The sequence below is a fragment of the Seriola aureovittata genome, chromosome 9 (assembly GCF_021018895.1).
Source record: "Seriola aureovittata isolate HTS-2021-v1 ecotype China chromosome 9, ASM2101889v1, whole genome shotgun sequence".
Taxonomy (NCBI): domain Eukaryota; kingdom Metazoa; phylum Chordata; class Actinopteri; order Carangiformes; family Carangidae; genus Seriola; species Seriola aureovittata.
In genome coordinates, this window is record NC_079372.1 from 7,034,248 (window position 1) to 7,048,293 (window position 14,046).

General features: G+C 40.8%; 2 protein-coding genes across 4 annotated transcripts; both read left to right on the forward strand.

Annotated features, from left to right (window-relative positions):
- The first annotated feature begins 9 nt into the window (after window positions 1-9).
- etv7 (ETS variant transcription factor 7) lies at window positions 10-4,883 on the forward strand. 3 transcript variants are annotated; one of them, XM_056384253.1, is made up of 9 exons: window positions 10-265; window positions 509-653; window positions 791-955; window positions 1,042-1,221; window positions 2,569-2,700; window positions 2,826-2,960; window positions 3,680-3,822; window positions 3,934-4,034; window positions 4,132-4,883. In XM_056384253.1, the coding sequence occupies exons 1-9, from the start codon at window positions 233-235 to the stop codon at window positions 4,319-4,321; spliced, it is 1,224 nt and encodes a 407-aa protein (XP_056240228.1). In that variant the 5' UTR covers window positions 10-232; the 3' UTR covers window positions 4,322-4,883. The 3 variants fall into 3 exon arrangements, with proteins under 3 accessions (XP_056240228.1, XP_056240229.1, XP_056240231.1); XM_056384254.1 differs by having other exon boundaries at window positions 2,593-2,700; XM_056384256.1 differs by lacking the exon at window positions 2,569-2,700 and having other exon boundaries at window positions 11-265.
- Window positions 4,884-5,999: 1,116 nt separating this feature from the next.
- Window positions 6,000-8,443, forward strand: pnpla1 (patatin-like phospholipase domain containing 1). The gene is made up of 9 exons (XM_056385158.1): window positions 6,000-6,207; window positions 6,283-6,515; window positions 6,609-6,674; window positions 6,756-6,968; window positions 7,120-7,180; window positions 7,299-7,541; window positions 7,760-7,877; window positions 8,112-8,234; window positions 8,437-8,443. Exons 1-9 carry the CDS (start codon window positions 6,000-6,002, stop codon window positions 8,441-8,443), a joined length of 1,272 nt encoding a protein of 423 aa, XP_056241133.1.
- Window positions 8,444-14,046: the final 5,603 nt, after the last annotated feature.

Consider the following 14,046-nt stretch of genomic DNA (forward strand, 5'->3'; position numbering starts at 1 on the left):
AGGATTGTGTTTCTTTCGTTTTCATTTCCCGGAAGGGTCGAATGTAAAATTAAACAGTATGGTTGTGTCTTAATTCTTCGAAAGTAATTTGAAATCTTTATTTAAAATGGAATTCGGGGAGGTTTAACCTGAAGTTTATTTCAATTTATTGGACGAGTTTTTGTCTCTGCTTACGAGGAAATCATCCCAGTTTTTTTTTTTTTAAATTTTGTTACAGATACAGATAATTTCAATGGAGACCGTTTCCCCGCCACCTTTGGTCAAGGTAATTTCAGGTCGCAGGAGCAACCACTTTAACGATGTGTTGTCTTTAAAAAGCAAAGATGGAGCATAACTGTAGTTTTGTTGTTTTATGAGATGAAGTGTGTGTGAATTGTAAGTAAGTTGCTTTTATTGAAAACTCGCTTGGTAAATCATTTAAAATTCTGCTCTGTACTGCTGTTTTTATGTTGTACATAATAAGTGAGTGTGTGTGTACTAAAGGGGCATGTGTGTTCGTGTTGTGCAGCAAGAAAACAGAGAAAATAGTCCATCCATAACGCATGGAAGGCAAGTCAACATTGCTCCCAGTGTGCATCAATCCACCCGTAACCAGCTTCCTCTGGCCACTGCTCCCACTCAGGAAGACCTGTGGCATCTACCTGGACGGCTGCGTGAGTCAAACTCTCTTCTCTGTTTGACATATGCTTTGTTCACCTGGGAGATCCCGTCCCACATAACATGCAATGACTGCAGCACCCTCTACCAGCACACACTGTGTGTTTTTGAATTATGTGGGTTTATTTTCTAGGAATAAACCCATCTCTGTGGGATAAGGAGGATGTTGCCCACTGGCTCCACTGGGCTCAGAAGGAGTACTCACTGCGCCGGCCAGAAAAGGGGCGCTTCGAGATGAACGGCCGAGCCCTGTGCCTGCTCACCAAAGAAGACTTCAGACGCCGCTGCCCCAGCGCAGGTAGGAATGTGTGTGTAGGCAAAAAGAGAGCACGCTGACTGATTTTGTGCTGGTGTTTTTCATGTGCACTCCCTGGTTTTCTGTAGGTGATGTTCTGTATGAGATCCTTCAGTGTGTGAAACAACAAAGGAGGAGTGTTGTCTGTGACCCTCCTCAAAATACATCTCCCACCCTGGCAAATGGACAAAGTCAGAGTCCAATCAGCTTCAAGATCACCACTCACAGCGCCCCAGAGCCTCAGCCTCCCACAGTCAATGACACCCAAGGTCAGTAAAGTCTAAGAGTAGATTTCTGAACATATTCAGAATCAGTCAGAATCAGAATCAGCTTTACTGACCAAGTATGTTGACACATGGAAGGAAATTGACTCAGATTCTCAGTAATGCAAGGTTATTTCCTAAAGATCTTAGAGACTCTCAGGGGTTGTATTTTTCAAGCAGAGGAATATGTATTTGATCCAAGGTTGTGCAGGGTTGTGATTTTGTAAACCAGCAGCAACACTTTGAAATCTACTCTATACATGACGGTGTAAAGATTTAAGAACAGCTCACCCTGCTGGGGATGAAGGCATGAATGAGTAACTCTCAATATACTTAAACACACAGATATATACATAAAGAAAGATGTAATCAATTCTAAACATATAGCTATTATATAAAGACAAGCTCTGATCAACAAACTATCTATACTCTGTACAGGGCAGATTGTTTTGTACTGTATCTACAGGATAGTTGTACAGACTGTAGTGCTACTGCAGTAGTAATAAGAGCACACACACATAAATACACCTTGTCCACACACAGTAGGTTGCTCTCCTTTGTGGCATATCAAATCAAACTTGTTTATCATGGTTTGATTGTGGTTGAAATACTTCCTGATCAGTCACATGTACATGTGCAAACACATACAGGAATTCATGCTCTCTCCTGCGTTTGTTTTGCTCTACTTGAGAGGACATTCATCCACTTCTTATTCATGAACTCTGAAACCTAACTCTGATCAGTGCATGCCTACCATCAACCCATATGCAAATCAAACTAAACTAAAATGTACCTGCCACTATCCTTTTTATTATTGATACGCGGACCAGTGGCTTGCCAGGTGGGTGGTTTAAAGGATTGCGCTGCATCATATCTAATGTGCTATATTTTGTATGTAAATTGTTTATTTGCAACTGCACCTATCAGATACATGCCGAGGAGCAAAAAGTGCAGCATTTCCTTGCAAAGTTGAAATGAAATGGAAATACGAAAGTACCGCCACCTCAATACTCTTCACAAGTACAGTACTTCGTTACTTTGCACTGGTGAGGGCATTTCACCCTTCAGTAGAGCAATACTAACACACACACATTCCTCGTTTGCTTCAACCATAACAAAAGCTTTCCATTACAGGAAGCTAGATGTTTAGTGGGTGCGTCGTGGTTACTTGGTAACCAGCGATCTTATAACTCCAGAGTCCAGAAAAATTACTTTGTTCTTCCTCCTGTATTCAAGTAATAAAATGGCCTCATGTTAAATACTGAATTAACTTTCATGACACACATTAATGTAGAGTCACTTTTGCTTTCAGTTTAGCTTTTACTCACAGTTCCTCATATTTCTCTCTCACAGTTTCCCTCGCTTTCACCAATGCAGTGTCGGCAGCTATCATAACCACTGTGAGCAGCCAGCCAGAGCCAGTGTCACCTCTCAGAGATCATCCCTTGATCTTTTACACTTACCCTGCTCCAATCACACATATTAGTGGGTATTTCAAACTACTATACCACAAATATTGTGGCCGGCAGTTTACTGCGATGTCTGATTTTCTGTCCCTCTCTTTTTGTTGCTCTCTCTATGTTCCTCTCTCTCCCTGTTTGATGGATCAGCTGCTGTCCCTACAATGCCCCACAGCCAGGTTCAGTGTCGTCCTCAAACGGAGAGAACCCTCCAGGAGCCTCTCAACCTGTCCAGTCGAGAGAAGCCACGGAGCCCACTGCACAAAGCCAACGGCCGCATCCCAGGTACTGTTAGGTTCATTTTTTAAAAGCTGCACTACAGTGTGCCCTCAGAAAATTTCAACGATGTACCCCTTCCCTGTATGTTTGACCTACTTATACAAAATTCGTTAGGCACATGTAAAATCCCAAGACTTACAAAAAAGCTTCAAACTTTATATGTTTGATGACAGTCCAGGCCTGAAGGCATCTACAGGCCACTATTCAGTTATAATCATAGCACCATATATGGTGACAGGAAATGTCATGTCTTACAATTTGATGTACTTCTCGTAGTTGGATTGACCACACCCACTTCAAACTTGGTCAGAGAGCTCTTACAACCATTTTCATTGAATTCTGTGGCGGCACGGCAAAATCCCCCCCCCCCCCCCCAACCGGAGGTTCTTGTTGAGGGCTCAAAAACACATGAAGCTTGGCACACACGCTAGAAATGGCAAAAAATTGATATCTGACATGGGTATCAGAATTGGGTGAGGCAAAATGACTTGATACACTTGAACGTCTCACTCATCAGTATGGTGTCTGATGGTTGCGAAAATGCACGGCTGCCTCCTCCGAGCACCCCCAACATGTGCAACAGTGTTTTTGACACACTATTAGCTTTTAGAAATCCAGTCTCAGAGCAGCATATGAATGATTTGTCTTGCCAACTGCTTAATAGAGATTGTAGAGATTGATGTCTCTTTAATCCTAAGCCTTATTGTTGTTTTAATCATTGCCAGAGTGCAGACTTCTGTGGGACTATGTGTATCAGCTACTGTGTGACGACCGTTACCAAGAATACATACGATGGGAAGACCAGGACAGCCTGGTGTTCAGGGTGGTCGACCCCAATGGACTGGCACGTCTCTGGGGAAACCACAAGGTGAGCACATACTGTAGGTCTGCGTGGTCCATCTGACAGGGGACATGGCTGTAAATGGCGTCATGCAGACCCCTGATGATGTGTGATCCCTTTTTTTTTTTTTTTCTACAGAACCGAGACAATATGACCTATGAAAAAATGTCCCGTGCTTTGCGGCACTACTACAAGCTCAACATCATCAAAAAGGAGCGGGGACAAAAACTCCTCTTCAGGTCTCTGTCCCTTCCTCTTTCTCATTCAATGTCTCGTCTTTTCCCTCACAGCAGCTTGCTAAATATTTGTTATTGCCCCCTCTACGGCTCCCCTCAGGTTTCTGAAGCTCCCACAGGACATCAGGAAACAGCAGGCCGATCCAGCCGAGTCCCCAGAGCGCACTCCGCCTCCGGACGGGGACTTTCCAAACAGCAGTCCTGCACATGAGCTCAGTGAGGACCATTTTGAGGTTTCCCCTGATCGCGCTTCTCCAGAGACCCCTCCAACCGGTGATCCTGCGAGATAGAAAAAACAGCATTAAACGTGCCAAAAACAATACAACAAAAATCATTACAAAATACGAAGGAGATTGTGGTGTATTTATCTTCTGCTACAGAATGCACTTGGGTACATTGGGTGTGTTGTCAGGAATTTTTCCACTGTGATTGCTTTTCATTTTGCTGTGAATACAACACTAATGTTAAGGGACAAGGAATACTGAAAGAAATTACATTCAACCCGCAGAATAATCATCAGAACTCAAATTTCCCAGGCTTGCTGTACAGATAATGCACTTATTTTCTATATATACTATATGCTGTACATTTCGCAGGTAAGTGATGGAATTGTGAAATTGTTCCAGTAATTCTGTGTGTGTACTTTTTTTGAGTCCTCTTATGCAGGATGAGGCAGGAGGGATTATTAATGTTCACACTAAAATATTTGTGTGAATAGTTTGTCTGAGCCAGTTTTTACAAGTTGTTATTTCACAATAGTTTGCGCTTTATCAATCTTGTTGTAAAGTCAAAACTTGGTATCTGCAATGTTTTTCCTACTTTGTAAAATAAATATTTTGCATGTCATAAAAATGTTGTCAGTTGTTCTTTTCTTTCTTTATTTCTTTCTTTCTTTCTTTCTTTCTTTCTTTCTTGTACCCAAATTTGATAAATCAATTTATGTATAAAGTATATTTGATCAGGAATTTAGGCACCATATTGGTGGAGCATTGTCCCCAAAAAGACAGATCAAAAGTAGACGGTCCCTTTACTAACTAGGTTCGTGTTTTTGGCTAAATGTATCACTGGCAACATGTAAGGAAAACACACACACATTCACAGTACTGTGCACTCTGCACATGTTGAAGCAGGCATCTGTACCAGCAGGGGGCGCTGTGGTAGTATGGTAACCTGCGGCTCAGCAGCTGATACATATCTAACTCTAAGAGAAACAGAAATTGCCCAATCATTTTAATTTATTTTTAGATTTGTTTCAACTTATGAAACACATGCTAAGTTTGTGTCTTATTAATACCCTCAAGAGTCAGATGGAAATATTGATGTTTGTTTCCTTGATTAGGTAATAGAGAAAAAACAAAACGAAAATTGGATCATAAAAGAATAAAAAGGGTACAGTTAAAGATTACAGAAACTTATATTTTCTGTTGAAACTAGTAACATTCAAAATTCAAAGATTTATTTGTCACACAGTCATATTTTTCAATGTAACTCAATAATGTATAACTATGGTGCTTTAGTTGTCCTTTTCAAAACTGAAAAATTGTTTTTCTTTGAGTCTGTAAAAAAGTACTAAAATAAAGGGATTGATAAAGTCAGTTTTTGTTGTACATTTGTTAAATTCTTCTTTTCATTTATTACTTCAGCATTTCCAAAAATATGGAGCATTTCCTTTATTTAGAATCACATGGAAGCCAGTCTGAGATAAGCAGAACCAAAGCGTGTCAGTATTTAGAACTAGAAACAGACAAAAAGTCATTGACACTGTTGTATGTTATATCACATGGCCATGACCAATATGGTATGTCTAATTGAGATTTCTTTAAAAAGACCCACTTTTCATTGGAGAACTAATCTCACCCTGCTTTATCCCAGTCTTCCTTCTAAAGACGGTAGGATTTGTGCCACTGCACAAATGCTTGTCGCCATCTACGATTAAAACATTTAAAACTATTTGAAAAGCTTTGGAAAATGGCTCCAGGAGTTTCCAGTTGTCATTATGGTGAAGTTGCTCCATCTATCTCCTTCTCTGGATGTGGATTCATGGCTACCTACCAGTTAGGAGTCGCCCAGTGCTTCTTGAGTTATGCACCCTGGATACTGCGCACAGCACCCTCAGTTCTTGGTGCATCTGCTGGATCTCTGGTAGCAGTTACTGTGGTCTGTGAGATGAACCCAAGTAAGAGACTTTATCATTTGCTCTAAATCTGTTTGTGTAATAATTGTTTCTGACTCAAAGTTCTTTATTTCACAGTTACCATTCGGGATGAAATGCTGAATTTTGCCAAACAGGTGAACGCTTTTACACTTGGGCCGTTTAACCCCTCAATCAATGTATTCCATTGGTTAGAGTATGTTTTACGCAAACATCTTCCTCCGGATGCGCACCAATTGGCTAGTGGTCGTCTTTCTGTGGCAATGACCCGCCTGACCGATGGCAAGAACACTGTGATGTCTGAATTTCAGTCCAAAGAGGATGTCGTACAGGTGAGTTTGCACTACAGGTCCACACCTCACTGATTCGAGAGCAGTTTGGAAACCCAAAAATGGACACTTCAAATTGTTGTGTGTTGTCCCTAGGCTCTGCTATGTAGCTGTTTTGTGCCTGGCTACTGCGGTCTGCAGCCTCCGTCCTACAAAGGAGATGTGAGTATTTGATGCCCTTCTCACACACTCACTCTGAGCACATTGTTTGGCCTGCATCATAAACGTGATCTTATCTTGCAGTATTACGTAGATGGGGGTTTCACCAGCATGCAGCCTGTACTGTCTGGAACCTGCAGTCAAACCTTGACAGTTTCTCCATTCTCTGGAGACACCGATATCTGCCCCACAGAACCACTGTCCAGGTGGGAAATGGTAGTGAGTGGAGCCACCCTGAACATGAACATGGCCAACAGCTTCAGGGTCATCAATGCTCTTTACCCCATGGCTTTAGAGGTCAGACCCTTGTTGTATCTCACTGGATGCTAAACTCTAAATGTGAAGATCTCAGTCTGTCATTTTGATGAATCATTGTGAATGTACGGCATCTGTCTAACACACAAAGACTCTCTGAAAGACTATTTTGTAACATCTAATTGTGTTCCAGGAGCTGGAACAAGCCTACTACAGTGGCTACAAAGACGCCATTCATTTCCTTCTGCGTAATGGTGGGTAAAAATACAGGGGGAAATTACAGTTGTAAAGTCATTTATTTTTGTTACATACAGACTAAATCTGATCCACCTGTCTCATTTCTCTTTCATGTCTTTCCCCCCTCGTGTGCAGATCTTGCCCCATATATTATGATACAGAAACTATCCCAAGAGCAGCTCAACTATAACCAAGGTAAAACGTGGACCCATGTGAACACCGCCATAGAGGAAGATGAGGAGATGAACGCAAAAAAGATGGAGGCTACGCTGACATCTTTTATAGGCAACACACACATGCAGACGATGCTGATGGGCGACTCAAACGGAAATCAAGCAGTTCAAGAATCTCCTCTCCATTTTGACATGGTAAAGAATGGTATGGCCAGCACTCTCTCTCTCTCTCTCTATCTCTCTCTCTCTCACACACACACACACACACACACACACAGAGTTAACTACATTAAGATTAACAGCTTTTGTTGTCATTAGAGACGTTGCAGTATGTCTTGTTACTTTCAGAGCTGAGGCTGAACATTTATATTTGTTCCACTTACCCTCTGTAAAAAATCGCCTCTGTCAACATATGTGTTTCAGTTCTGCTGGGCAATCCCTTGACTTATGTGAGCATGTTCGGACTCCCTGCGAGAATCCTATCGTACCTACTCCTTCCTGTCATGCTGTGGTTTTACGTCGTACTCCAGAGCAGCCAGAGGTAACAAACACACTGAAAATATGGTACTTAACACAGGCAAGACTGATACCATTCTCATTCCTGTCTGGTATATTTAAGGCTTAGCATAAAGAAACAGGCATAAAACAATATAAGTCAGAGAGGCATCCACAATTATTCATCCACAGGTATTGTTTTGGTCATCGGTATGACTGACATAAATTTAACAATTACAAATGTGCTGTAATGACTTTCTGTCTTCTCTGTCTCCCTCAGAATAGAGCTGCTGTTCAGGCAGGCTCCAGAGTTGGTTTTCTGGACCTGGTGTACCATGAGATGTTATATCTTCTTCCTTTCCAACATATTTGTCCGTACTCTTAAGAAAAACATGGCCGACAGGTAAGACAGCATAGCATCCTTAAACACATTATTATCCTTGAAATTGTGTTTCATTCTTTCAGAATTACTATTTACCTATTTTGCTACTAATTCTAACTAAGATCAGCTGTTTCATGCTTATCTCAACCTGGTTGGACTCAGCTCGACTGGACTTGAATCATCTCTGTGTTTTAGGGTTATGCCCATCATCTTGTTCTTGCAGTGGCTGAAAATTACACTTCAAGAACAGAGTCACTCAACAGCTTGGAATAACTTTTCCTTTTCTGCCCATTCAGAAAATATCAAGCGTAGGAGTCTGCACTGACAGTCCATCGCTCCATCACAAGATTAAACCAAAATGACATTATGAGAAATCAACTAATTTTTTTTTTTTAGCTCAGCAAGCAGAAATGTAAACACTGTATTCTTAGTACATCAGGTTGCATGTTTTTATGTGAAGTTAAGCCTTTTTGAGTCCTTATTATCAGTCTACCATACAAGTCTTGAATGTTGAGTTTATTTTTATATAAAGGTAACTTTATTTTACCTAAGCTGGTTAAAAAGGTTTTTCATACTTTTAAAATTGTGTCTATGTATCAGGTAAGTGCAGACCTCCACTAATCCATAGCTGTTGTGGTAATTGGTTCTTCTCCAGTCAACATTGTACCGGATTTGTGTTACAATATTTACAGTATATGAAGCTAACCGAACGTACTCCAAATGAGCAAGCAACAGGAATGAGGATAACTGATGTGGATGCTTACTCTGAAGTTTGGCGAAGGGTGGAAAGTCACGGGATAACCAAAATCAATTTCTTCCTTCAGCCCACATGAATATGCAGATATTGTGCGGTCACAATTACGCTTGTTTGGAATCTGAAAGCTTTGCTCTGATGAGGCACTGGGTAACAGGGTCTCAGAAACCAACATTTCTCCCTCTGATGAGGGCAACCTTGGTGGAGGTATAACTGCTGACTTAGCTTATGCTGTAGGGTACTGTACTATACTTTTTCCTATCTTATCTTAAGCTGCTCTTATAAAAAGTTTTTAATGCTGCTCTCTTTTCATGTTTTTTATGTTAATGTCACACAAATACTGTGCCCTGTGTATAATGTGTCTTTTGTTGTTTTTAAATGTGACCTGCACCCTGATCTATGGAGTACGGTATTCCGCTCATATGATGAAATGCATATTATGGTAGTGACGAATAAATCTGATTCTGATCCTGATTTTGAGATAGAATTATCAACATTGTTTAATATCTAAAATGCTAAGAACATTTTTTACAGCTTACAGTGAATTCTGTTTCCACTAAACAAAACAGACTGCTGATGGAAGATTGGATGCCAGTGGTTGATCAGCTGACTTGTGTGTAGAAAATCATGAATCCCACCATTTTTTAAATGGAACATCCCAGACAAAAACACTTGGGGTTTGAGCCAAGCTCCGAGTTTAGCTGCAGGGCACTTATCTGGAAGGTTCCTAAGTTTATGTTCACATGAGAGGTGATAACTAGTCCTGTGATGTGCTATTTGAACACTACACTCTTTCACTCCTTGTCTCCTTAAGTGTAAGCTGCCTCTGGTGCTTCCTCATTTCCAATTAGGAAATGGTTGCAGGAAATAATAAAAGAATTCAAACAAGTAATGCTGATGTAATTTGTAACTACGCACAATGATGCTTTTCCTGTTTTAGGAGCAAAAATCATTGACTTCCCTTGGCTCCATTGTGACATATTGTAACCAAAGCCAAAGTGTTTTTGGAATCCTGTTTGTGACTTCAAATGAATAAATGATGCTACCCTTGTTTTTCTCGTACCATGTATTTTTTATAGTTGCTGTTGATAGATATTAACTACCAGCCCATGCTTCCTGCCACTCTTAATTTGAGACACAATTAGCTATTAGCTATTTACTGCAGTTACTGCTGCTTTATATCAACTCTTTTAGGCCAACAAACATAATGGTTGACTCATTGGTTTGATTATGAAAGATATTCTAACATCTGATCACTTACATATGGCATCATCAGATGTAATACATATCTATTTTTATCATTGTATGTAGAATTGCATAAATATTGCAGTTTTTCCTAAGTTGAGGGGAGAGTCTCGCTTCTTTATGAAATGAAAACCAAAACCCCTCTTCACCCCTATTAGTTTTCATTAATTTACAGTGGCTTTCTCTTTTCTCTTCCTGTTTCTTATCATTTACTTAATGGATTTACTGATTTCAGAATGAAAACACTGACTTTTGACAATAACCGTCTGGACTGATATATTATTTTATAAAAAATACCCCTATGATGGAGCGTTGAGCAGTGTGGAGGATGGTACAGCTGGGGTGGGAATTAAGCATGCTGCTGTGATATCAAAAAGTCTACCAGATCTCTCAGCCAAACCCAGCCTGGAGAATACACTTCAAACAAACATAAAAACATTGTTTTTCTTTGAAATCCTTGAACCGAAGAAACACTTCAGAAATAAAATCTTCAATCAAAATTTGAGTCCGATGATTTGGATTCAACTTTGCACCTGTACCACCTTTGTAGACTATACCTGCTGTCTCCACTGACTGCAGGATACTTCTAGATTACAAAAACATGTGAAATACTGATTTCATAAAGCACAAAAAAAAAAAACTGTAGTAGTTGAAAAATAAGAATAAATGTATATCATGCTGAATCTGCTGACCACAATCCCACTGCAGACACACTTAAAAACAAACACCATAGACAGAAATATTTATCATAGATAGTAAAAAGTTGACAGGCAATGAAGGAAGAGAAAGGTGCAAAGAAGTCCTCCAGGCAGGGTTGAATCTGGGGTGTCGATGTTCACAGTCGGTGCCTTAACCCTCAAGCTACACCACATACTCACTTGATCAGCTAATCCACCTGAACACTCCTGCCTGAATGGTAACATGTGTTGGCACGGGGCTGGGACAGACCATTTGATATCAGTGCTCCATGTTCTGACAGATGGCCTGTTACCTGTGGAGAGATCCTCTTATATAATGAGTGTGGATGGATCATACGGATAACACACACATCTGCTGCTGTCCAACACCAGCCACTGATCCACCCAGTCAGCTGGCTTTGTCAAGAGAGAGCGAAAATACAGTGTGGGGTCTGTAAAACTGATAGTTGTCGGGGTCCATATGCAGGAGAAAAGAAATCACAAGTTTAATTGTGTCTCCTCTCTTCTCCTGGATTATCAAAGCCCATGAAAATTTGATTTGAAGAAATTACTGACACGGCTAAAATTAGAGCGCTGGAAGCCGCCTGTCTCTTTACTGATGATACCTCTAAAAGTAAATGACCTTTTCACTAATCCGGCTGGCAACAGGGTGAACAGAGCATATTTAGGTGATTTGACGGCACATGATCAGGTTGACAGGTGTTTGTCATAATGTTTTGATTTTTCTGTGTGAGAGGCAGACAGACAGAGAGGTTGGCTGGTTTATATACTGATAGAGTGTCATTGCCTCCCTGCTACTGAGCAATGGAGATGGAGCACCAAGGAGAAAAGAGGATGACCTTTAAGATGATGATTTTTTTTTCTCCTTTCTTTCTCAAAAACACACTCCCATTAATATAACAGATTATCAAGTTAAAGTTAAAACAAGTGAAAGTTGCTCTCTGAGTAAGATTTTGTAGTCTGTGTTTGTGTGTTTACTTGTTTAAAAGATCCTGTGCTATCAGATGACAAATGCTGATCATATGGGGACGAGGCGGGAGAGGTGTTGTTTATGCCCGATTGGATGTAGTTCAGCATGAGTGAAAGGCAAGAAAAAGAAAGACAGAGGAATTCAAAAACAGCACTGAGTGATGTCGCTGCAAGACCACGGGAACTTGGTCACAGGCATGTGACATCTGACACACAGAAGGCTTGATAGTACACCTTGAATGCTCCATGCTTTACGTATGTAAATAAACTAAATCTGTGTCTAATTCCCTCCCAGCTCCCGTTGCTTACATGTCGAAGTGCCCTTAAGCAAGACACTGAAACACCATCGGTTCCATCCAGTGGTTAGGCCATTGCCTACTGTGTGAGTGCTTGTGTGAATTGATGACACCAAAGGCTCTTTTGATAAATTAATGCAATCCATTTACTGAAGCTACAGAAGGGTAACACATGACAGAAGGAAACGCCTGAATAACTGAATGGAAAAGTGTTAAGGATGAAGATGCTTCTTTACAGATCATGAACCTCAGGAGTCACATCATGCAAATCATGCACTGGAGGCTCATGGTGGAACAACATTTTACTTTATCACTCTTTATGTAGATTTTTCCTTTAATTTGTCACACATATGTATGTAAAAACAGGCCATCTCACACATATCTCAAAGATGTGTGTGTGTGTGTGTGTGTGTGTGCTGGTCTACATACAAATGCCTGCTGTAGTATTAAACTGTATGTGCACATGTATGCAAGCTTGTGTCTGTGTATGCATGGCCCCTAATTTACACTTGAGAGAGGGTTTAAGGTATTAGAGATATTAAAGAGTTTTTTTTACTGTATAGCTTGCATGTGTGGGCATATGTGTGTGTTTCTGTGGTATATCTATCAGTTGAAGTGAGTTAATCTAGTATGTTTTCTCCGTCATCTGGCTGCTGAAGGTAAGCCTTTTAAGACTTTAAACAACAATATAGCAGCAAACAACTATTTTCTGTGCAGAGAACGAAACCCCCATACGTGCACCCAGCTGTTGCCAGTCCAGGCCACTGCTCTGTATCAGAAATAATCTACGTATGAACTATGGCACCTGAAAACGCATATCACTTGTGAGAGACTTGGCATGCGTGAGTCGGTATAGACAGGAGGCAGATTATCTTCTCGGCAGTTGAAGGTTCTCTGTTCTGTGTTTTGGTAGCCATGTTACTGCATGTACATGTGCATGTTAGTGCACCCGAGTCCTTACTTGTTAATTCGTTGGCTGTCCCCACATTTATTAACACGCAGAGAAAGCCCACAGGTATATCTTCAAGAAGATGCATCAGTATATCTTCAAGATTCACAAAATGCAAAGCTAATGAAATTCCCTTCAGCCTCAGCTGCACTAATTAGCAAATGTTAGATAATATGCTGAACTAAAATGGTGCACATGGCAAACATTATGTCAAGGGTTTGAGGTAAGTAGGGGTGGACCCAAATGCAGCCAACACATGGGAGACGGTGCAGGCAGGTTTATTTAACAAAAGAACAACAGGCACAGGGAACCGCAGGGGATGACAACAGGCAACAAGGACAGAACAAGGACAAACCCGGAGATGAATAGGACGTGAACAGCTTGGAGACGAACCAGACATGAACAGAAAACGTGAACTGATGAGGACGAATCCAGAAATAAACAGACGAACCAACACAGACAAAGGGGAGCACAAAGACTATATCGACACCCTCTTAAAATAATGGCCTAAGTCATTTTTTCAGGTTTTTCAGGAAACACAAAAAACTCAACAAAAGAGTCACACTTTTGACATAGGCCATTATACAACCGGGGGTAGAATTGCATGTTCCCCTCAACTGAGGATTCAGGCGATTTTACCAGAGGTGGCCAGCATCATGAGGGGGTGATTTAGGCAAAAAAAACATTTTTGTCAAAACATGACTTAGGCCATTATTTTAGGAAGGTGACGATATAGACAAGGGAGGCAAGGGTGATTGAACACAGGTGAAACACATTAGGGAGGGGCAGACAATCACCACACAAACAAGACCAAGACAGGAAGCAAAACACTGAGACACAAGGAAACCTTATTACAAAATAAAACAGGAAGTGAGAAAGTCCAAAACAGAACAAACAAAAAGTGTCTGCCATAGCAAACCAT

Bases quoted from the DNA above. Each gene is read 5' to 3' on its own strand.
- etv7 (XM_056384253.1), top strand. From the start codon at position 233: ATGGAGACCGTTTCCCCGCCACCTTTGGTCAAG. The intron at 956-1,041 runs GTAGGAATGTGT...GGTTTTCTGTAG, and splicing joins ACGCCGCTGCCCCAGCGCAG to GTGATGTTCTGTATGAGATC. The intron at 1,222-2,568 runs GTCAGTAAAGTC...TCTCTCTCACAG, and splicing joins CACAGTCAATGACACCCAAG to TTTCCCTCGCTTTCACCAAT.
- pnpla1 (XM_056385158.1), top strand. From the start codon at position 6,000: ATGGCTCCAGGAGTTTCCAGTTGTCATTATGGTGAAGTTGCTCCATCT. The intron at 6,208-6,282 runs GTAAGAGACTTT...TTTATTTCACAG, and splicing joins GGTCTGTGAGATGAACCCAA to TTACCATTCGGGATGAAATG. The intron at 6,516-6,608 runs GTGAGTTTGCAC...TGTTGTCCCTAG, and splicing joins CCAAAGAGGATGTCGTACAG to GCTCTGCTATGTAGCTGTTT.